Genomic DNA, 24,881 nt, shown 5'->3' on the forward strand with positions numbered 1-24,881 from the left:
TTGAGCGGGTTCTGTTTGGGGGATTGGTTTTGTTTTTGTTTGTTTTCTGTTGTTATTTAAAGAAAATGTGGAAAATGAGGAGAATAAAAAGATTTAAAAACAAAAAGAAATTTCTGGCTTAAAAATTTTGAAAATGCTTCAACCTTATCTTTTGCACGAATGTGCTGGTCCACTGCATCATTGAGGATGGGGATCTGTGTGGAGCCTCCTCCTCCAGTGAGTTGTTTAATTGTCCATCACCATTCGCAACTGGATGTGATAAGACTGCAGAGCTTAGATCTGATCCGTTGGTTTTAGGATTGCTTAGCTTTGTCTGTTTGTTTGGCACACAAATAGTCCTGTGTTGTAGCTTCACCAGGGTGACACCTCATTTGCTGCTCCTGACATGCCATCCTGTACTCTTCATTGAGCCAGGGTTGATCTCTTGTTTGAAGTTAATGACTGGTAGGGGGATATGTCGGGCCATGAGGTTACAGATCACAGTTGAATACATATAATCAATCATTATCAGTGTCACAAGTAGACTTGCATTAACACTGCAATGTGAAAATCCCCTAGTCGCCACACTCCAGCGCCTGTTCGGGTACACTGAGGGAGAATTCAGAATGTCCAATTCACCTAACAAGCATGTCTTTTGGGATTTGTGGGAGGAAAACGGAGCACCCGGAGGAAACCCACGCAGACACAGGGAGTACATGCAGACTCCACACAGACAGTGACCCAAGCTGGGAATTGAACCAGGGTCCCTGGTGCTGTGAAGCAACAGTGCTAACCACTGTGCTACTGTGCCACCCTGCTGCTGATAATTGCCCACAGCCCATCACAGATATCCAGTGCAGAGTTGTTAGATATGGTTGAATTTGATCCCATTTAACACGGTTCTAGTGCCATACAACAAATGGAGGATATCCTCAATGTGAAGATAGGACTTCATCTCCAGAAGCACTGTGCCGTGGTCATTCCACCAATACTGCCATGGACAGATGCATCTGACACAGGCAGAATGGTGAGGAAGAGGTCAGCACGGTGGCACAGTGGTTATCTCTGCTGCCTCATAGCAGACCTGAGTTTGGTTCCAGCCTTGGATGACTCTGTGGAGTTTGCACTTTCTCCCTGTGTCTGCGTGGTTTTCCTCCGGGTGCTCCAGTTTCCTCCCACAGTCCAAAGATGTGCAGGTTAGGTAGGGTTACGAGGATAGGATGTGGGAGTGTGCATAGTTAGAGTGCTCTTTCAGAGGGTCAGTGCACATCTAATGGGTCTCCTGCTGCACTGTAGGGATTCTATTGAGATCAAGTGTTTTTTTCTTTTCTTGTTGGTTCCCTCACCACCTACTGCAGACCCAAGCTAGCAGCAATGTCCTTTAGGACTCAGTCATCTCGGTCAGTAATAATGCTACCAAACCATTCTTGGTGATGGACATTGAAGACCCCATCCAGAAAATATTCTGTGCTTTGATGTTCAACATGGAGAAGTACTGACTCATCAGCTGCGCTGGGGGGGGGGGGGGGGGGGGGAGAACAGGATTGGTAAGTAGTAATCAGCAGGAGGTTTCCCTGCCCATGTTTGACATGATCCCATGAGGTCATCATATATTACTCCAATTCTAAATGCCCTTCGCTTGTGCATTAACTTTTAGTGTGGCACTTCATTGAATTAGTAATTCAAATATAGCACATTTATGTGTTCCCTTTTATCTATCCTGTTATTGACGGCTTTTCAAAGAAAAATTGTCAAAATTGATTAGCCGTTTGTAAAGCCATGTTTGATCAAACTAGGTTTATCTTTGTGCATTGTTAGGATTTACTTACTAATAGATTCCAGAAATTTTTTAATGACTGATGCCACCCCACCCCCTCTCTCCCTCTCTAAAAAAATAGCCTTTCTCTGCCTCTGAGGGACTAATGTTTCAATATCGCCGATGAATTTGGCTCTGTGGTTTCCCCCGTCATCTAAGTCATTAATAGATAGTTGAGGCTCCAACATAAATCCTTCTAGGATATGATTAGTCATTTCCTGCCAAATAGATTATCTGTCCATTATCGCAACTCTGTCTTCTGCCACTCAGTCAATTTCCTGACCAGGTCAATAATGTTTTCAATTTCATGAGCTTCAACTGATAGCTAACATCTCTTTTGAGGGATTTAATCAAGTCCCTCCTGAAGTCCATACAAATAATATCCAGAGACATTCCTCTGTCCGCTAATTTAGTTACCTCTTTAAATAATTCATTCAGGTTCACCAGTCCCCTTTACAAATCCACGCTGGCTCTCTCTGATCAGCTACAAAATTTCAAAGTGTCACTTCTATCATGAATTATAGATTCTAGCAATTTCAACAGACGTTAGGCCAGGGGTGGGCAAACTATGGCCCGCGGGCCGCATGCGGCCCGCCAAAGGTCTTTATGCGACCCACCAAGTCATTAAAAAAAAACTTTTTTAAATTTTTTATTTAAAAAAAAAAAAAATTTTTTTTTTTAAGGTTAATGGGGGGGGGGGGCTGTTGGGTTACTTACTGGTATAGGGTAGATACGTTGACTTGAGTAGGGTGATCATTGCTCGGCACAACATCGAGGGCCGAAGGGCCCGTTCTGTGCTGTACTGTTCTATGTTCTACACGAGGCGCCCAGAATCATAACCGGGTGAAGTAATTATTTTACTTAATATACTATGCGGCCCTTTAAAATTGTGAATTTCTGAATGTGGCCCTTGCACGGAAAAGTTTGCCCACCCCTGCGTTAGGCTAACTGGTCTATAATTTCCAACTTTCCCTCACTCATATAGCAGAGTGACATGCGTAATTTTCCAAACTAAAGGAATGGTTGCCTAACTGAGATATTGTTGGAAGATTATAATAAGAGCATCTTCGATATTTTTGCCTGTTTCATTTAAAACTCTGGGATGGAAACCATCTGGTTCTGGTTATTAATCAGTCTTTAATACCATTATTTTCTTCATGTTATTGTGCATACATTATTTTTGCTGAGGTCCTATCTCTGATTCAATATTGGTTTCTTTGGGATTTCTCGCATACTCACCTCTTCCTCGCAAGAAAGATTGACACAAACTAATTATTCCACATGCCCTCCATTTTCATTGAGAATATGACCATTCTAAGTTAATATCACACCACCCCTTAATCCCCTCTATTGAAGTGAAAACAGCTCCAATTTACCAAGTATTTTGTTTGAGTATTTTTATATTCCCATACCTGGCAGCATGCTTGTGAATCTCAATAGTCTTCTTCCTGGAGTGTGGAAGCCATCATCACAGATGTGTGGTCTTGGAAAGGTTTTACTTAGATTATTAATTCCTGACTTTTTTAATGTTACTCTTAAAAACCCAATGTTAAAATGTCATAAAATCCAGGATCTCATTAGTTTTTTTCTAAATGGCCTTATCCATCTGAGTTCTAGCAAACCTGAACTAACAAATCACTATGTTCTTCCCCAGGACCCATCTTTCAAAATATAATTGCATTTTAAACCAAAATACAACACCTGACTTTGCAATTGGCATTGAACTCCAGTGCACATTCTCTTATCCTGTCCACCATCTTATCAACATCCCCGGCAACTCCCTCTGACCTTCAGAATGTTTAATCATATCTCTTATTATCCAAACACCAATTCCTCGAGGCTGAGATGCAGATCGCTCATAGACACAGTGAACAGAAATGGCCCAGAGCTGAATCCTGTGGGACTCCACAACCTACTTTCAACCACGTTGAAAAATTGCCCTTAACCCCTACTGTCTATTTCCACAGTCCTAAGCAGCTTTGTGTCCAATTTTCCACATTGCTTCTAATTCAATTCCCCTTAATCTCTGCACCCCCACCACCCCAATTGGAGTCTCCTCGTTTATAATAACAGACCAGTCACTGACGTGAATGCAAATAGTTGTGGATTTATCTTAACTGGATGACCCTTGTTTTTCTTTAGTGAGCCATTGGGATTGGGCTGCCCACCATGGAGCAAATACTACAGACCATCCTCTTCCTCTGTGCGGTGGAATCTGCTTTTGCCAGGGAGGCCAGCCAACCGACCGTCAACGTAGCTGTTGTGCTCGGAGGCTCGTGGTATCACATGGAAATCAGGGGCAGCTTTAATCGGGAGACCTACCAGGACCTGCCGATACAAATCAACGCCGTCACGGTGATAGTGAACAACACTAATCCCAGGAGCCTGATCACTCACATCTGTGACGTGCTGACCAGATCCAGAATCCACGCTGTTATCTTTGAGGATGACGTTGAATCCGAGGCTGTGGCGCAAATTCTAGACTTTGTCTCTGCACAAGTATCAGCTCCAATCATAGGAATGAGTGGCGGCTCCACTGTTGTGCTCACTCCAAAGGTTAGTTCCAGATACCATAACAAGAGCAGTTCTCCAGGGCTATGGCGAGACCACACCTGGAGTACTGTCGACAGTTTTGGTCTCCATATCAAAGAAAAGATGTACTTGCCTCGGCAGTACTACAAAGATTCACTAGATTAGTTCCTGGGATAAGATGTTGCCCTATGATGAGAGGCTGAGTAAATTGGGTTTTTTTTCTCTCTGGAATTTAGAGGAATGAGAGGTGGAAGAATGACGGGTGATTTCACTGAAACATACAAGATTTTGAAGGTGGTGTGTTCTCCTCCATGTTGCAAACGTAGCAATCATACAATGATCTGTAAAACAATAATGTGGGTCCTTTAATTGAAGACAGGATGACATGTAGATAGAATGTTAACAGACTCTACAACTTAAAAAAATTAGATTCTTTCACAGTATGTGGACAGCGTTGGCTAGGCCAGCATTTATTGCCCGTCCCTAATTGCCATCGAGAAGGTGGTGGTGAGCCGCCTTCTTGATCTACTCAGTCCATCTGGTACAGGTACACCCAGAGTGCTTTCGGGAAGGAAGTTTCAGGATTTTGACCCGGCAACCCCTTGGCGAATTGGTGCCATGCATCCTGTAGGTAGTATTTGTGTAGTGTAGTGGTTATCATATTTGATTTACACGCAAACGGTCCTCAGTTCAAAAGTGGGCAGAAACAGTGTCAAACCCATTCGTTTAAGTGTGAGGAATAGTTACACTGCTGCCACTGTACATCAGTGGTAGAGGGAGTGAATGTTTAAGGTGGTGGATGGGGTGCTGATCAAACAGACCCTAATTGCCATTGAGAAGGTGTTAAGCTTTGTGAGTGTTGTAGGAATTGCACTAATCCAGGCAAGTGGAGAGAATTCCATCACACAATTCCATTGACTTGTTCCTTGGGGAGTGTGGAACGGTTTTGTGGAGTCAGGAAAGTTGTTACTCTCCGCAGAACTCCTAGCCTTTGGCCTGCTTTTGTAGCCACAGAATATATATAGTTGGTCCAGTTCTGGTCCAACTTCCAGGATCCTAACACCCAGGATGTTGGGAGTATGGTATTCAGTGATGCTAATGCCTTTGAATGTCAAGGGAGATGGTTAGATTCTCTCTTGTTGGAGCTGGTTATTGCCTGGCACTTGTGTGGTATGGATGTTACTTGTCATTTATCAGCCCAAGCCTGAATGTTGTCCAGTTCCTGCTGTTTTGGACATGGATTGCTGATGAGTCACATGGTGTTGAACATTGGGCTATCATCAGCAAACATCCCCACTTCTTCCCATGTGATGGAGAGAAGAACTGCGACTCTGTTCTATCTCAGAGTTACACATCAGATCCTGCCTCAAGGTGGGGAATGATTGACAGCAGAGAAAGGTATATTCCTTAAAAGGTACAAGTACACCATAACACAACATCCTTCTTTTTTTCTGCACTAGATGTCTTATCCTAAAGAAATCAAAAACTATCTGCATGACAACAAAAGAAAAAAGCATTGTATATGAATGTAACATTATGTAAAGTAATACATTTTCAAGCCTCTGAAATGCATTGGTAGCTCATTCACACGTACAGCAGGTGGGGGCTTCCAGTGGCAGCATGTAGAATGAGGTCACCCACCAGAGTCCTTGGTTTCTGGTCCTTTTAGCCCGGTTTTCGGGGGTAATTTGTGAACAGACCCGTCCCATTTAATAGTTCTTTTCAAGAAGATGTCAAAATCTGCAAAAAAGAATACTGGAAAGAACGGTAAGAGCGGTAGCCCTTCAGAGGAGCTGGGGAAGGTGCGGAGTCCGTTGGGAACAAAGATGGCGGAGGCAAGATCGTTGGGTGGGATTGCACCTCGCCTATTACTGTAGATAGGCAGACAGAGGTAATGCCCGCCAAATTTAGAGACAATTTGGCAAGCATTGAGAGGCAAGGGATGGAGATGATGGAGATCCTCATAAAGTCTGGGAAAAACACATTGGGCCTGATAAAGGAGACATTGGGAAAGACCTCGGAATCAAGGGAGGAGCATGGTAAGGTGCTGAAGGGGGTGGAGGAGACCTTGTCGCTACACAGCGACCAGATAGCCTCATTGGAAGCTGCCCTGTTGGTGGTGGAGGACAGGAACAGGGTCCTGAGGGCTAAGGCCAAGGACCTGGAGAATATGTCGAGGAGGCAGAACCTCAGGACCGTGGGATTGCCAGAGGGGCTGGAGGATCCGAGGTTGACGGAGTACTTTGCTGTTCACAAAGTTGATGGGGGAGGAGGACCAGGGTCTTCCCCACCCCTCTCCCCCCGAGCTGGACAGGGCCCACCAGTCACTCCGGCCATGAGCAAAGGAGACACCACGAGCGGTGATCGTGTGCTTTCACAGCTATCAGACGAAGGAGAGAGTCTTGAAACGGGCCAAAGAAAATGTGGGTTACAGTGAGAGGGCAGCAATATTGGAATATAGAAAGACGTTGCGGCAAAGAGGCGTCCGGCCTTCAACAGTGCAAAGTCAGCACTGTATAAGAGTGGTGTGCGTTTTGGTGTGGTGTACCCGGCGAGGCTGAGAGTAGCGCGCAATTTCAAAGATCACTTTTCCAAGATGGTGGAGGCTTTTGTTAAAGCACAAAGACCTGGACAGAACTGAGGGGGTTTGAATGGGACTTTTATGGTGGTTGGGATGGGACTGTTTGGGGACGTTGTAATTCTTTTCCTGTTTGCGTATAGATGTGGTTAACGGAAATTTGTGACTCTGCATTGAGGGAGTTTTGGGAGTTTAGGGGGCTGAGGACGTTGGGTAGTAATTAAGGATTAAGGTTGTAATACGTGGCCCAAAGTGGAGGATGGGGATGTTCAAGGGTTTGGGTTATTCTTTGCAGAGGGAGGCGGCGGGGAAGTTCCAGTTCTTTTCTTTGATTGCTGACAGTGACCAGGGTTTCTTTCTTTGTCTCATCCTGCGATGGGGCTGGTGACCATCTTGGGTGGGCCCTGGCATGAGGAGCCTGGAAGATGAAGAGGTTAATCACTCACAGTGGAAATGGCTGACTTAAAAGTGAGGTGTGGGGGGGGGGGGGGGGGGGGGGGGGAGAGAGAGAGAGAGAGAGAGAGAGAGAGAGAGAGAGAGAAATCACCGATTAAATTGGTCAGGTGGAATATCCGGGGTTTGGGGTGCTCAGTGAAGTGAGTGAGAGTTTTCTCTCATTTGAAGAGTCTAAGGGCCGATGTGGTACTTTGATAGGAGACCCATCTGCGGCGAAGGAGCAGACTAGGCTTCGGAAGGGTTGGGTGAGTCAGGTGTTCCACTCGGGAGTTGATAGCAGGGCATTCCTGACTAGCAGTCTAGCAGAATGAGATAGGAGTGCCCTATGTCTCTCCACTTGTTTGTGTCGGTGATCAAATCTTTGACCTTTGCCCTGAAGGCTTCAGAAAGATGTAGGGGGAAAATGAGGGTGGCCGGGGGGGGGGGGGGGGGGGGGGGGTAAAGAATAGGGTGTCCCTGTGTGCTGATGAACTCCTACTGTGTGTGACAGACCCGACCCCCACCATGGGCGCTATCATGGCACTGCTGAGGCACTTTGGCTCTTTTTCAGGGTACAAATTGAACCTGGAGAAAAGTGAATGTATCCCAGTTACTCCCCTGGGGAGGGGAGTCAATCTGGGGGTGTTGCCGTTCCGCTTAGTATGTTCTCATTTCAGATGGCTCGGGATTGGGCCTGGTTTAACTAAATGAGCTCGGTAGAAAGGGTGAGGACCGATTTGCAGAGGTGGGATAGTTTCCCTCTGTACTTGGTGGGCAGGATTCAGTCGGTCACGATAAATATTTCAACAAGGTTCCCGTTCCAGCGTTTACTGGTTTTTCTTCCAAAGCTCTTTTTTGGGGAAGTCGAGAAATTGATTTTGTCCTTTATTTGTGTGGGCAAATTGGCGAGGATTTGAAGGACAGTTCTTGAGAGGGATCGATAGAGGGCTTGACGTTGTCAAGCCTGATATATTATTACTGGGCAGTGAATGCGGAGAAGGTGGTGGGGTGGTGTGGGGATCCAGGAGCTACCTGGACACAGATAGAGTCAAAGTCATGTAAGGGGTCTGCGTTGTGGGCTCTAGCAATGGCCTCACTCCCGTTCTCACTGGTGAAATATTCGGCAAATCCGGTGGTTTTCTCCATCTTGAAGATATGGAGACAATTTCGGCAGCATTTTAAATTGGGGCGGTATCGAAACTGGCTCTGATCTACACGAATCTGAGGATGGATGCCATATTCAGGAAGTGGGAAGAGAAGTGGTTGGAAGGAATGGGGGCGCTGTTCTTGGAGGGCCAGTTTGTGAGTTTGGAGGAGTTGTTGGAGAAATTTGGGTTCTTGCGTTTGACTCGTTCAGATGTCTGCAAGTTGGCACCTTGGCAAAACAAATCTTTCCGACATTCCCTATGTCGCCATCAACGTCGTTGACGGAGAGGGTTCTTTGACTCGCAAGGTCAGAGGACGGGAATACCTCTGGTATCTATGGAAGGATTGTGTCCGAAGACAGTGTCGGTGGAGAGGGTCAAGGCCAAATGAATTTCACAGGAGAGGTACCAGAGGATTGGAGGACAGCTTATTTGGTACCATTATTCAGAAGGAAAGTAAGGATAAACCAGGTAATTACAGGTCAGTGAGTCAAACATCAGTGGTCGGGGAATTATTGGAAAAAGTTATGAGGGACAGAATTAATCTCCAGTTGGAGAGGCAAGGGTTTATCAACGATAGTCAGCATGGCTTTGTCAGGGGGGTTGATGTCTAACACATTTGATTTGATTTGATTTTTCAAGGAGGTGATTAGGTGTGTAGAGGAGGGCAGTGCAGTTGATGTAGTCTCCATAGACTTCAGTGAGGCTTTTGACAAGGTCCTGCATGGGAGACTGATCAACAAGGTAAGAACCCATGGGATCCAAGGCAATTTGGCAAATTGGATCCATAATTGGCTTTGTGGCAGGAAGCAGAGGGTGATGATTGAAGGTTGATTTTGTGACTGGAAGCCTGTGTCCAGTGGTGGACCACAGGGATCGGTGCTGGGTCCCTTGCTGTTTGTAGTCTACATTAATGATCTAGATGTAAAAATAAGAGATATGGGGCGGGATTCTCCGACCCCCGCCGGCTGCCGAATTCTCCGGTGCCGGGGTTTTGGCAGGGGCTGGAATTGCGGTGTGCCAGTCAGCGGCTGCTGGCAGCGAGCCCCCCGGCGATTCTCTGGCCCGCGATGGGCCGAGTGGCCGCCCGTTTTCAGCGGGTTCCGTCGGCGTAAATCACAACAGGCCCTTACCGGCGGGACCTGGCTCCACAGGCGGCCTGCCAAGTCCTCGGGGGGGGGGGGGAGGGGGCACGTGGGGATCTGGCCCCGAGGGGTGCCTCCATGGTGGCCTGGCCCGCGATCGGGGCCCACCGATCCGCGGGCGGGCCTGTGCCGTGGGGGCACTCTTTCCCTCCGCACCGGCCGCAGAGAAGAACCCCCTGCGTATGCGCTGTAATGACGCCGGGCGCTCCTGCGCATGCGCCAACTTGCGCCGGCCGGCAGAGGCGCTTCGGTGCTGGTTGGCGTGGCTTCCGCCCCGGCTGGTGTGGCGTCAAACACTCCAGCGCCAGCCTAGTCCCTGAAGGTGGGGAAGATTCTGCACCTTCGGGGCGGCCCGACGCTGGAGTGGTTCACGCCACTCCTTGGCGCTGGAGTGGCCCGCCCCGCCGGATCGCGGAGAATCCCGCCCATGGTTAGTAAGTTCACAGATGACACGAAGATTGGTGGCATGGTAAATAGTGAGGAGGAAAGCTTTAGATTACAGGATGTTATAGGAATTATAGGATGTTATAGGGATATAAATGGAATTTAACTCTGAAAAATGAGAGATGATGCATTTTGGAGGACTAACAAGGCAAGACCAGCGCCGCAGTTAACAGTAAGGATGCTGGGAAGTACAGAGGACCAGAGGGACCATGGTCAAAGATCCCTGAAGACAGCAGAACAGGTAGATAAGGTGGTTAAGAAGGCATATGGGATATCTGTCTTTATTAGCTGAGGCATTTAATAAAAGAAGAGGGAGGTCATGATAAAGCTGTATGAAACACTCGTCAGGCCACAGCTAGAGTACTGTGTGCAGTTCTGGCCGCCACACAGTAGGCAAGATGTGATTGCACGAGAGAGGGTGCAGAGGAGATTCACCAGGATGTTGCCAGGGCTGGAGCGTTTCAGCTATGAAGAGAGGCTGGTTAGGGATTGTTTTCCTTCGAGCAGAGAAGGCTGAATGAGGTGTACAGAATTATGAGGAACGTAGGGTAGATACGAAGGAACCTTTCCCCTTAGTAGTGGGGTCAATAACCAGGGGGCTTAGGTTTAAGGTAAGAGGCAGAAGATTTAGAGGGAATTTGAGCAAAAACATTTCCACCCAGCGGGTGGTGGGAATCTGGAACTCACTGCCTGAAAGGGTGGTAGAGGTGGGAGTCCTGACAACATTTCAGAAGCATTTGAAACACCATAGCATACAAGGCTATGGCCAAAGTGCTAGAAAATGGTATTAGAATAGATAGGTGTTTGATGGCTGGTACAGGTAGGATGGGCCGAAAGGCCTCTTTCTGTGCTGTAAAACTCATACATAACTCTATGGCTATTTTGTGGTCGTGGTGGTTATGAATCTGGCTTGAAGATGCAATAAGACTTCATTGACAGAACTTGCATGTCCTGTGTAATATATCATAAATCTCAAGTAAAGGAATCATTAAAGGGCAGCACGGTAGCATGGTGGTTAGCATAAATGCTTCACAGCTCCAGGGTCCCAGGTTCGATTCCCGGCTGGGTCACTGTCTGTGCGGAGTCTGCACGTCCTCCCCGTGTGTGCGTGGGTTTCCTCCGGGTGCTCCGGTTTCCTCCCACAGTCCAAAGATGTGCGGGTTAGGTGGATTGGCCATGCCAAATTGCCCGTAGTGTCCTAAAAAGTAAGGGGGGGGGGTTGTTGGGTTACGGGTATAGGGTGGATACATGGGTTTGAGTGGGGTGATCATTGCTCGGCACAACATTGAGGGCCAAAGGGCCTGTTCTGTGCTGTACTGTTCTATGTTCTATGTTAACCTACAGAGTCTAGGAGTGAGGGCTTACTGTAGGGCTGAAGCCTGACCCTGTGAGCAACCTTTGGGCCTGATGGAAGTGAAAGCCCTATGTGAGATCATGTGGAATTTGATATGATATTCTATGTTGATCTATCAGACCCTCTGTAGAACTGTTGTCAGGTTTTCTACCTACCTGATCTTTGTTTTCTGTATTCCCCATGTCAAATATAGTGTAGACCTGATGTCAGACTCGGTATAGTCCTGAAGACAGACACTGTGTAGGTTTGATATTAAAACCTGCGTAAACCTCAGATCAGGGTCTGCGTTGACCTGACGTCAGACTGCATCCAGTCAGTGTCTGTATACCCTGCAGTATATTCAGTTACAGTCTTATTCTTCTGCTACTGCTCCAAGTGTTGATTTTATTTGCAAGGTCCACTTCCGTTCAAGTTTACTCGTTCCTTCAATCCCAGGCAGTAAACCTGTCCATGAATTTCAATGACATGTTAACAAGAATACCCTTGAAATTCAGCCCAAATCTGTGCAGCTTTCAAGTGGCGGTGGGAGAATGAACACGAGCCGCAGCAAACCTTATTCATTAAACAGTATCTCGCAAAAGAGGTTATGGTTAGGGCCCTGCCATTTTACTGAAGCTGTGTTTAAACTTTTCTTTCCTTTCCAGGAGCAACATTCTACATTTCTACAGCTGGGTGCTTCCATGGAACAACAGATCAAGGTCATTTTCAAAGTAATGGAAGAGTACGATTGGGGGAGCTTTGCTATCATTACCAGCTTCTTCCCTGGGTACCAGGAGTTCATAAACCACATTCAACTTTTTATTGAGACCAGCCATTTTGGCTGGGAGGTTGAACAGACTCTGACACTTGAAATGACACGAAATGAGGACAATTCCAAAACAAAGAGACTTCTGCAGCAGATTGATGCACAGGTTCTCATTCTGTATTGCTCGAGGGAGGAGGCAGAATATCTGTTTGAACTGGCTGAGGAAGTTAATCTGCTGGGCCCAGGCTATATCTGGATACTGCCCAGCATCACAGTGGGCAACATAGAACGGGTGGCAAAACAATTTCCTGTTGGTCTAATCAGCGTAATGACAGAGCGATGGAAGATGAGCTTGCAGCAGAGGGTGAGGGATGGAGTGGCAATCATCGCGAAAGGTGCAGAAAGCTTTTACAAAGCATATGGATACATACCTGGACCAAGTGCTGACTGCAAGCATGCAACTCGAGGGGGCAGAAGAAACATACTGTACAGGTATATATATGGACACATTAAAATCTATCATTCAATTACAGATAGTGATCTATTACAGACAGTAGCACTTTACAAGTAATGGGCATAAATATATTCAATTATAGACAGCAAGTGTTTACAGGTAATGGTCTATTTTAGTCACTGACAGATGATGACCTACGTTAAAGTGAAATTTTACAGGCAATCATCCTTTATGGACAATGTCCCTTTCTTTTTTTTTTTATAAATGTTTTTATTCAGTTTTCATATTTTATATTGAACAAATTACAAATTGTTAGGAGAAAAAAAACAACAAACAAACACGCAAAAATTAACATACATATTTACAGGTAAGCATCTTCGTAGTAGTAACTGCGCCCGCCCCCCCCCCCCCCCCCCCAACATGTTTATTTAGTTTGGTTTTGGGCCTTAGCTAGCCATCGAACCCCCGTACCGAACCTGTAGCCCCTCCCGCTACCTTCCCCCGACTATTCTTCCTCTTGTACATTGGCCACAAATAGGTCCCGGAACAGTTGCATGAATGGCTCCCACGTTCTGTGGAAGCCGTCGTCCGACCCTCGGATGGCAAATTTGATTTTCTCCATTTGGAGAGATTCCGAGAGGTCGGACAGCCAATCCGCAGCTCTGGGCGGTGCTGCTGACCGCCAGCCAAACAGGATTCTACGGCGGGCGATCAGGGAGGCAAAGGCAAGGGCGTCCGCCCTCCTCCCCAGGAATAGATCTGGCTGTTCTGAAACCCCGAAGACCGCCACTATCGGGCATGGCTCCACCCTCACCCCCACCACTTTGGACATAACCTCGAAGAAGGCTGTCCAGTACTCCACGAGTCTGGGGCAAGACCAGAACATGTGGGCGTGGTTGGCCGGGCCTCTTTGGCACCGTTCACATCTGTCTTCCACCTCCGGGAAGAACCTACTCATACGGGTTCTTGTTAAGTGGGCTCTATGTACCACTTTTAGTTGCGTCAGGCTGAGCCTTGCGCACGTGGAGGTGGAGTTGACCCTATGCAGTGCTTCGCTCCAGAGTCCCCACCCTATCTCCATCCCCAGGTCGTCCTCCCATTTCCTTCTTGTTGCGTCCAGTACGGTGTCGTCCCTATCTACCAGTCGGTCATACATGTCACTACAGTTCCCTTTCTCTAGGATACTTGCGTCCAGTAGGTCTTCCAGTAGTGTCTGTCGTGGCGGTTGTGGGTACGTCCTTGTCTCCTTTCGTAGGAAGTTTTTGAGCTGCAGGTACCGTAGCTCGTTCCCCCCAGCTAGCTGAAACTTCTCTGTCAGTTCGTCCAGTGTTGCGATCCTGTCGTCCGTGTATAGGTCCCTGACTGTCAGTGTCCCCCCGTCCTGCCTCCACCTTTTGAAGGTGGCGTCAGTCAGTGCTGGTGTGAACCTATGGTTGTTGCAGATGGGAGCCCTGTTCGACATTTTGGTCAGGCCAAGTTGCTGCCCGCAGTTGGTTCCAGGATTGGAGGGTGGCTGTCACCACTGGGCTGCTGGAGTGTTTTTTGGGTGGGGATGGGAGTGCTGCCGTGGCGAGGGCCCGGAGGGAGGTTCCCATGCAGGAGGCCTCCTCCGCACGCACCCACTCAGCCTCTGGCTCCTGGATCCATCCCCTTACTCGCTCGGCTGTTGCTGCCCAGTGGTAGAATTGTAGATTCGGGAGGGCTAGCCCTCCCCTGGTTTTTGTTTTTTGTAAGACCTTCTTTGGGATCCTAGCATTTTTACCCCCCCATACGAACGCCATGATGAGTTTGTCCAGCGCTTTGAAAAAGGCCTTGGGGATGTAGATCGGAATGGATCTAAACAGGAAGAGGAACCTGGGCAGTACGTTCATTTTGATCGTCTGAACTCTCCCCGCGAGGGAGAGCGGGAGTGTGTTCCATCTTTGCAGGTCCTTTTTAACTTCCTCCGTCAGGCTGGTGAGGTTCCATTTGTGGATCCCTTTCCAGTCATGGGCTATTTGGATCCCCAGGTAGCGGAATTTATGTCGGGCTTGATTGAACGGCAGCCCCTTTAGTGCTGCCCCCCCCCCCCCTTGCGGGTGTACTGGGAAGATCTCACTTTTGCTCATGTTGAGTTTGTAGCCCGAGAAGGCTCCAAACTCTTTCAGGAGCGCGATGATTCCGTCCATGCTGCTTTGTGGGTCCGAGATATAGAGGAGCAGATCATCCGCATAGAGTGAGACTCTGTGCTCTCTACCTCCCCTTCGGATCCCCCTCCAATTTTTTGCTGCCCTGAGCGCGATTGCTAGCGGTTCAATTGCTAGTGCGAACAGCAGCGGGGACAGTGGGCATCCTTGTCTGGTGCCCCTGTGCAGCTGGAAGTATTGGGAGTTGGTATTGTTGGTCTGTACACTCGCCATGGGTGCGTTGTACAGGAGCTTTACCCAAGCGGTGAACCCTGTTCCAAGCCCGAACCGCTCCAGTACCTCTATGAGGTATTTCCACTCGACTCTGTCGAAGGCCTTTTCTGCGTCCAGGGAGACGATCACCTCTTGTGTTCTCTCCCCGGAGGGGGTCATTATCACGTTCAGCAGGCGCCTGATGTTCGCGGTAAGCTGTCTACCTTTGACAAAGCCCGTCTGGTCCTCTGTGACCACCTCAGGTACACAGTCTTCTAGCCTCTTGGCTAGGATTTTGGCCAGTATTTTGGCGTCTGCATTCAGCAGAGATATGGGTCTGTATGACCCACATTCCGTTGGGTCTTTGTCTTTCTTAGGTATCAGCGAGATTGAGGCCTGTGCTAACGTGGGTGGCAATGTGCCCCTAGCTAGCGAGTCTGTGAACATCTCCCGCAGGTGCGGGGCCAGCGCTGTCGCAAATTTTTTGTAGAAGTCCGCCGGGAATCCGTCCGGTCCCGGCGCCTTCCCCGCCTGCATGGAGCTAATGCTCTCCATGATCTCTCCCAGTGCTAGTGGTGCTTCCAGATCCCGTTTTCTGCCCTCTCCCACAACTGGTATGTCCAGTCCGTCAAGAAACCGGTTCATCCCAGCCTTCCCCGTTGGGGGCTCTGAGGTGTACAGCTCTTGGTAGAAGGCCTTGAAGGTTTTGTTAATCCTCTCTGGTTCTGTTTCCAACGTGCCTCTGGTATCTCTGATTTGCGCAATTTCTCTGCTGGCTGCCTGCTTTCTCAGCTGGTGGGCCAACAGGCGGCTGGCTTTGTCTCCGTGTTCGTATAGGGCCCCGCGTGCCTGGCGGAGTTGGTGTACTGCTTTCCTGGTGGAGAGCAGGTCAAAGTTCCTTTGTAATTCTTTCCTCTCCGCCAGGAGTTCTACGGTCGGGGCCTCGGAGTATTTATGGTCTACCTCCAGTATGGAGTCGACCAGCTTCTGCCTAGCCACCCTTTCCTCCCTATCTCTTTGCGCTTTGTAGGCTATGATTTCCCCTCTTAGTACGGCCTTAAGCGCTTCCCAGAACGTGGAGGGTGAGACCTCCCCGTTTTGGTTGATCTCAGTGTACTCCGCTATGGCCCCGCGCTATCCTTTCGCTGAAGGCCTTGTCAGCTAGTAAGGCACCGTCCAACCTCCATTTGGGGCGCTGGGCCCTTCCCGTCTCTAGCCGCACATCCATGTAGTGTGGGGCGTGGTCTGATATCACAATTGCGGAGTATTCCACCTTGTCTATCTCTGGAAGCACCGTTTTCCCCACCACAAAGAAGTCAATTCTGGTGTACACGTTGTGTACTGGGGAGAAGAAAGAGAATTCTTTCTCCCCCGGGTGGGCGAATCTCCAGGGGTCTACTGCTCCCATCTGCTCCATATAGTGACTGAGTTCCCTTGCCATGTTTGAGGTTTTCCCCGTTCTGGGGTTTGATCTGTCCGTCGTTGGGTCCTGTACACAGTTGAAGTCCCCCCCCATGATTAGTCGGTGCGTCGCTATGTCCGGGATTTCTGCCATGGTCTTTTGGATGAAGCTCGTGTCGTCCCAGTTGGGCGCATACACGTTAACTAGGACTACCGGCGCCCCATCCAGGGCCCCGCTGACCATGACATACCGTCCCCCTGGGTCCGTAACCGTCTTTGTCGCCCTAAACATTGTCCTCTTGCCAATCAGGATCGCCACCCCCCCCTGGCCCTTGCCCCATAACAGGAATGATAGGTTTGTCCCACCCAGCCCTTTCTTACCCGCAGTTGGTCCTGCTCCCTCAAGTGCGTCTCTTGGAGGAAGACTATGTCGGCCCTCATGTTTCTAAGGTGGGTGAGGACTCTAGATCTCTTCACTGGGCCATTAAGTCCCCTTACGTTCCAGGTGACTATTCTGGTGGGGGGCTTCTGCCCCCTTGCTCCTGTGGGGTTAACCATATTTGTCCGGTGGACGCGCCCCTGCCCTCTGGGGTTTCCCTTTGTTAGGGGGCCGTCCAGGATGTCCACTATCACTGCTCTCCCCATGCGGTCGGGTCCCTGCGCTCCGGGGTTCCCCCTTGTCCCGGGGACACCCGCCATGGCCGTCCACTGTGTGTCCGCCACGCGGGTAGCCCCCTGCACTCCGGGGGGCCCCTTCACCCACAGACCGTACTGGGTGGGTGTTTGCAGCAGTTCCCTGTTTCGAGCCCTTGTCTGTGGCACTTTGTGGCCCTATTCCCTTTCTGGCCTCTTTTGTCCCTTCGTCCCTGCATTTCCCCTCCCTGGTCTCTCGCCCCCCGAGTGCCCCCCCCCCCCCGCTCTATCCCTTTCGGGGATACCCCTGTGTACCCCTCCATTGCCCCTCTCTCCCCCATTCCTGTCCCCATTTGCTCTCCCACCTTTGATGGGTGATCCCCCCCCTCCCCTGCCTGGCGCCTTCCCCCCTGTTGGGGGTGCGCTGCGGCCCTGCTCTGTTGCGCGCCCCCTTCGCTAGCTTTCCTGCTAGCACGGTGGCTCCCCGCTCGGAGGTTGCTGTCCCCCTTCCCCTCTCCCCTCTCCAGTACTCCCGTTCCCTCGTGCCGGGGCCTGGCCTCCCACCTGGAGCGGGCCCTTGGGCATTGGGTTGTTTTTCCTGGGTGCTCCTGCCAGGGGGGAGGGGGCTGGCTTTGCCTCGCCCCTCCCCACCCCCCCCGTCGGCATGACGTATCTCCTTGCCATGGGCCCCTCGTCCCTACTTCCCATGGCGTTTCAATGTCCCTTTCTGAGTAAATATCCATTATTGGCAGTGACGTGCTACAGATAATGATTAATCATATGAAGTAATACATGTAACAAATGATTATAGGCCGTGGAATAGGAATCGGTTTGCATAGAATCCCTACAGTCCAGAAGGAAGCCATTCGGCCCATCAAGTCTGCACCAACCTACCCTAGGTCCAACCTATTCCCGTAACCCCACCTAACCTGCACATCTTTGGACATTAAGAGGAAATTTAACATGGCCAATCCATTTAATCTGCACATTTTAGGACTGTGGGAGGAAACGCACACAGACAGTCACCCAAGGCTGGTATTGAACCTGGGTCCCTGGTGCTGTGAGGCAGCAGTGCTAACCACGATGCCACTGTGCTGCCTGACCTCTAATAGTGTGGCTCGAGCTCTGGAGCCCTCCCTGCGCTTTTGGGGGGCTCAGTGTGCCACTGGTCACTCTTGTGCAGCCGACTGCGCAGAATCACAAAATTAATACAACACAGAGGGAGGCCATTCATTCCATTATATCTACTCTCCTCTCCGACAGAGTAATTTCACTTTGTGTCATTCCCCTGTTTTCTCCCCGTAGCCCTGTAGATCCTTCCTGTTCAGCTAATCCAATCGCCTTACCACACCACATTCTCAGGCAGTGCATTCCAAGGAATGCTGCTGTGTGAATGACTAAGGTCATGGTACAATGAGAATCAGGAGAGGCTGATGGAGCATGAACTGATGTCACGTGAAGATACATTCACTTATGTTAACCGCCTATGTGGGGTTATTAGACTTCTTGTGGCCTCCTTGCCAGGTTCTAAGGTGCAGACTCTGGAAGCCACCTTATTGGGAGGGCCTCAGAGAATCTAACATGAGTGTGTTGAGTCAAAGATACATAACTTTATTTACACAGCAGCAGTAGTTTGTTACTGGGTCTTCTCTCTAGCTGGTACCTTACTGGCCATCTCTATTTATACATAGGAATGGTTAATGATCTCCACCCCCCCCCCCCCCCCCCCCCCCCCCCACCCACACACACACACACATCGGGGGAACTCTTATTCCTCGAGATTCACTAATTGCCCCTACTCCGAAGGGCCCAGACCGGTTACAACACACCTGCTCCTTCTTCCCTCTGAGCATGGTCCCTGTGGGACAATTAAGCCACTCCTGCCCAGCTGCAGTATTAATGTGTCCAGCGCTGCCTCCATCAGTCTGAATCCTTCCTCATTTTCAGCATATTTCCACCGAAATATTTTTTCCCCACCTTGTCTTTAAGAGGCAACCTGCCTTTAAGAGAAAGCAGGGTGCCCACACCATTTGATCCAAAAACCACCCCGCTGATTAGAAACCACGTCGGCAGCAATGCGAAGAGGGGGCCAACATTGGGGGAACAGATTCCTGCACATAACCCGTTCAGATGAGGTGGGTAGATAAATTTTGTCCGCAACCCACCTTGACCTGGAAAGGCATGGATAGATCACAAATTGTAGTGTCCCCCCACCCCACCTCCACCCCACCCCACGCCTATACCCAAAAGTCAGGCTGATTGAATATTGCGCAATGACTCTTTGAAAATGATAAATTATTATTAACAGTAATCCATTCCAGAGGCAATGAATCAGTATGGACAATGACATTTTACAGATAATAATCCATTATATACAGTGACCTTTTTACAGGTAAAAATCTATTCTAGGTAATAAAACTTTATGAGTAAGGTTCTTTTATTGACATTGGCCTTTTAAGCTTAAATATCCAGTATTTTTAAATTTAATAATGGAAAGTGCACAAGAAATAGGACTAAGCACATGTCCCAGCCGCCTGCTACACAATTCTATAAAAATCATGGCTCATCTTCTGCATTAACTCCACTTCCTGATCCACCCTCCGTCTCCAAAATATATCACATCTGGATTTCAATATACTCATCAACTGAGCACAGTTTTCAGGGGTAGAGATTTCAAACGATTCACAGCCCTCAAAGTGAAAACGTTTCGCTTCATCTCAATTTTAAATGCTATTTCTTATCCAAAGACTCTGTCTCATGGTTTGAATCTCTCCAGCCAGTAGAAAGCTTCTCAGCATCTATTCTTTTTTTTCTAATCATTCAAGATTTGTGGGCATCGTTGGCTAGGCCAGCGGTCATTGTCCATCCCTAATTGGCCATGAGAAGGTGGTGTTGAGCCATCATCTTGAACTGCTGCAGTCCATGTGGTGTAGGTACACCCACAGTGCTGTTAGGAAAGGGGGTTCCAGGATTTTGACCCAGAGCAGTGAAAGAACAGGCAACATATTTCCAAGTCCGGGTGGTTGAGTGGCTGGAATGAGACATGGGTCGCGTTCCCATGTGTCTGCTGCCCTTGTCCTTCGAGATGCTATTGGTCGTGGGTCTGGAAGGTGCTGCCTAAGGAGGCTTGGTTAGTTCCTGCAGTGCATCTTGTAGATGGTCCACACTGCTGCTACTGTGCGTTGAAGGTGGAGGGAATGAATGTTCATGGAACAAATTCTAATCAAGCAAGCCGCGTTATCATGGATGGTGTCAAACTTGAGTGTTGTTGGAGCTGCACTCATCCAAGAAAAGGGAGAGTATTCCATCACAGTCTGACTTGTGCCTTGTAGCTGCTGGACATGAAAATGAAAAATGAAATGAAAATCGCTTATTGTCACGAGTAGGCTTCAATGAAGTTACTGTGAAAAGCCCCTAGTCGCCACATTCTGGCACCTGTCTGGGGAGGCTGGTACGGGAATCGAACCGTGCTGCTGGCCTGCTTGGTCTGCTTTAAAAGCCAGCGATTTAGCCGAGTGAGCTAAACCAGCCCCTGTGGTCTGGGAGTCAGGAAGCCGCAGGTTTCCTAGTCTCTGACATGCTCTTGTAGCCACACTAATTACGGGCAGCACGGTAGCATTGTGGATAGCACAATGGCTTCACAGCTCCAGGGTCCCAGGTTCGATTCCAGCTTGGGTCACTGTCTGTGTGGAGTCTGCACATCCTCCACGTGTGTGCGTGGGTTTCCTCCGGGTGCTCCCGTTTCCTCCCACAGTCCAAAGATGTGCAGGTTAGGTGGATTGGCCATGATAAATTGCCCTTAGTGTCCAAAATTGCCCTTAGTGTTGGGTGGGGTTACTGGGATAGGGGGAGTTGTTGACCTTGGGTAGTGTGCTCCAAGAGCCGGTGCAGACTCGATGGGCTGAATGGCCTCCTTCTGCACTGTGAATTCTATGATAATGGCTAGTCCAAATGAGTTTCGGATGAATAGTAACCACCCCCCCCCTTCGTAGAATGTTGACAGTGGAGAATACAGTGATGATAATGTCATTGAATGTCAAGGGGGCGATAGATTCTCTCTTGTTGTTAGATTCTCTCTTGTTGGAGATGATCATTTCCTGGTAATTGTGTGCTGCGAATGTTACAGCCCAAACCTAAATATTGTCCAGATCATGTTCTATTTGGACATGGGCTGCTTTTAGAGCCAGGAATGACAGCGCTATCTAACAGCGCTATTTTTTTCGGCCTCCACCGAGGCCGCACTTAGCCGCATATCCTGCACTGAGGAACTCCGATGAGTAGAGCTTCCTCAATGCAGGAAGAGATTGAGGCGCCATTTAAAAATGGCATCCTAATCTCTCGACACCCCAATGCGATCCCCCCTCCCCCCCATCTCACCTGTCGATGTCATCCTGAAATCTTTTACTGTCATTATCAGTGTACTACTTTCTCATGTTTATGATGCTGCTCCCTACATCCAAATCTAGACCATTTATAAGAACTACAAAGGGTAATGATTGGCCCTGGCCTGGTGGTATTCTTGCTGGACTAGTAGTCCAGAGCCCTGGGGATCTGGCCTTGAATCCCACCACGGCAGATGGTTAAATCTGAATTCAATAGAAATCTAGAACTAAAAATCTAACGATGACCATGAAACCATTGTCGATTGTCATAAAAACCCATCTGGTCCACTCGTGTCGTTTAGGGAAGGAAATCTGCCATCCTTCCCTGGTCTGGCCTACATGTGACTCCAGATCCACAGTAACCTTTAATGCCCTTGGGAATGGGCAATAAATGCCGGCCCAGCCAACGGCATCCACATCCCACGAACAAATAAAAACTAAACTTTACAGATGTATCGGAATTATAGACCGTGGGCCTTTACAGATACTAATCCATGATAGAGGGTGACTTATTATGGGAAATAACCCACCATAAACTGAAAATGTTTATGAGTAATTATCCATTATGGTCAGCAATCTTTCAGAAGTAATGACGCATTATAGACAATGACCCATTATAGTTGTTATGGCAACATATACAATAAATCCTTACAGGTAATGATCCATTGTAAACTTTGACTATTTACACTTAATGATCCATTATACTCTGAACTTTCTAGTTCACAAATATATAATTCTGACGATAATATTTGGATATTTTAAATATAATTTATAATCAGGACAATTTACAGGGACTCATTCATTAGACAATGATTCTTTGCAGGTAATGATCCTTTTATTGACAATGACCCTTGAAATATAAGAAGGAAAATTGGGTATCCTAGGAAAACGGGTGTGAGGACATGATAACGAATGAACAAACACTGGTTGCTCCTGATGCAGGCAACACAGCAATTCCGGGCTACCTGCTAATTAACATGGTTGCAGCATGGAGACCGTGCGAACCATGCTGTTGAGCAGCTGCCCAACGCAGCAGGCTAGCACCAGATAAAGCGAGCCCACACTATTTAAAACCAGCTTACGTCTCTTAAAGGGGAGGTGCATTGTGGCTCCAGAAGGTCACGGAAATCATTCTCCAGCTGATTCCCATCTGGAAAGTACTCAAGATTGGCACAGCACAGACGGCAGGTTCCAATATTTTTCAATGTTGCATTGGAAGCCTTGGTCAAGCAGTTGCTGAGGAATTTGCTCTGTCCATAAGGAGCCAGGTGGACCTCCATACACATGATTAGAAGACAGTGGGATCAGATTACTGTGAAGGTCAATGCCAGGACTCAAACCCCAAGGACATGGATGTAATGTCACAAAAGGTTCAATTACCTCAGGCAAATTCTTCTGCACATATTGTATGTTATGCCTTTACTGTTCGATTATTGTTCATAACCCCATTGCATACTGGTAATGATAGACAGTCATCTTTTTCAGTTATTGAGCCTTATAGTGATCATTTACAATTAATAATCCATTAGCAACAGTGACCATTATCTTTTACAGATAAAGCAAGGTGTCACAGACTGTAAACTTTTATTGACAATGATCTATTATAGATCATGGCCATTTTCAGATTATAAGCCTTGAGAGGCTGTGACCATTTAGAAATAATGATTAAATATAGATAGTGACATTTTACAGTTCACGCATCATTACAGACAATGAACATTTAAAGCTAATGCAACATGACCCGTCAAATGTGAGGACTAATGATGGACTGTGACCCTGTGCTGGTGAGGATACATAATAAGTGCTGACCCTTTCCAGGTAAATGCATTTAAAGGTAACATTCTTCATGGACAATGAAGCTCTTTAGGTAAAGATCCAATACAGAGAGTGATAATGATTCAGCAAATGATCCATTATAGAGAGTGAAGTTTGACAGGTAATGGTCCATTATGAACATTGACGCTGTAGAGTTAGTGAGCCATCGCACAGAGTGACATTTTTAAGGACAATGATCTATTAAAGCCAATGACCCATTATAGAGAGTTAAGGTTTGCAGGTAATTATCCATTATAGACTGAGACCCTTTCTAGTTAATGATCTATTATGGATAGTGACCTTTTCAAGGTAATGATCTATTAGAGACAGTAACTCATTGCAAATAACAATCTATTATAGACGGTGATGTTTTGCATGGAAGGAGCCATAATAAACTTTGATCATTTACTGGTAATTAATCATTATAATCATAAACATTTTGCAGTGAATGGTTCATTTTAGACAGTGATCTATATATATAACGATCCATTATGAATAGAATATTTTTAGAGGTAATGATCCAGGTAGTGATTTTATTTTTACAGGTAATGATCAAATTGAATGGTTATACTATACAGGAAGTGCTCTATAATAGACAGTGGAACTTTGCATATAAATATCTATTGAAGAAAGTGATATTTCACAAGAAATAATCCTTTCCAGACAGTATAGAGAACGATCTGTTATACACAAGAGACCCTTTCAACAACACCTTGCATTTATACAGCATATTATTTTTTTTAAATATGTTTATGAAGGCATTTATATATACATTAAATACAATAAAGAGTAAAAACAAACAGAAAACCTCGTAACAAATAAATAACTACCCAAACACCCCCCACCTCCCTGTCGTTCCCCTCTACCCATACGGCCATCCCGATTTTAACCCTTTGCTGGCTCTGAGTCCCTCCACTCCAGCAAAATCTGTTCCGGGCTGCCAGGGAGGCAAAGGACAAAACATCTATATAGTATCTTTTAACATTTAAAACAATTGCTTCAGGAGGACATTATCAAAAAAAAACTTGACCATGTTAAGATCCCCAGGAGACCAATAACCTAAAAGAATCAATGATTCCGAGTGATCCCAAACAGAATTACAAGGGGGCACAACCTCAAGGTGAGGAGGTCAGGTTCAGTGGAGATGTGCGGGGGAAGTTTTTTTGCACAGAGGGTGGCGGTGGACTGGAATGCACTGCCAAGTGAGGTGGTTGAGGCACCATCAGTGGACAAGTTTTAACTTTATAGGGCAACACGGTAGCACAGTGGTTAGCACTGCTGCCTACGTCGCTGAAGACCCGGGTTTGAATCCCAGCTCTGGGTCACTGTCCGTGTGGAGTTTGCACATTCTCCCTGTGAGTGCGTGGGTTTCATCCCCACACCCCAAAGATGTGCAGGATAGGTGGATTGGCCACACTAAATTGCCTTTTAATTGGAAATTAGGTACTCTAAATTTAAAAGAAAAATATTTCACTTTATATAAATTTAACCTTAATGTTTTAACCAAAATCAACATTAGAAATTCTACATTAACAGGCAAATTGTATTCAATAGAAACCATACATTACAGTCTACATGACTGATGCAACAAATATTTCTTCATAGTCCCTACAGGATCCCAGGTAGAGGTTCATTCCTTTATTCT

The 24,881-nt window shown here is 47.5% G+C and overlaps 1 protein-coding gene across 5 annotated transcripts in view; it reads left to right on the forward strand.

The window, feature by feature from the left end:
- Positions 1 to 24,881, forward strand: part of grin2cb (glutamate receptor, ionotropic, N-methyl D-aspartate 2Cb) — a 142,933-nt gene that overhangs the window by 25,765 nt on the left and 92,287 nt on the right. For all 5 annotated transcript variants that reach the window (XR_005458025.1, XR_005458024.1, XM_038777750.1 and 2 more), the window contains 2 exons: positions 3,938 to 4,351; positions 12,073 to 12,665. Coding sequence is in view for 3 of the 5 variants with exons in the window: in XM_038777750.1 (XP_038633678.1) it covers positions 3,965 to 4,351; positions 12,073 to 12,665 (980 nt within the window). In the remaining 2 variants the exon portion in view is untranslated. The remainder of the gene's footprint in view (positions 1 to 3,937; positions 4,352 to 12,072; positions 12,666 to 24,881) is intronic.

This window comes from Scyliorhinus canicula, chromosome 18 (assembly GCF_902713615.1).
Source record: "Scyliorhinus canicula chromosome 18, sScyCan1.1, whole genome shotgun sequence".
Lineage (NCBI taxonomy): Eukaryota > Metazoa > Chordata > Chondrichthyes > Carcharhiniformes > Scyliorhinidae > Scyliorhinus > Scyliorhinus canicula.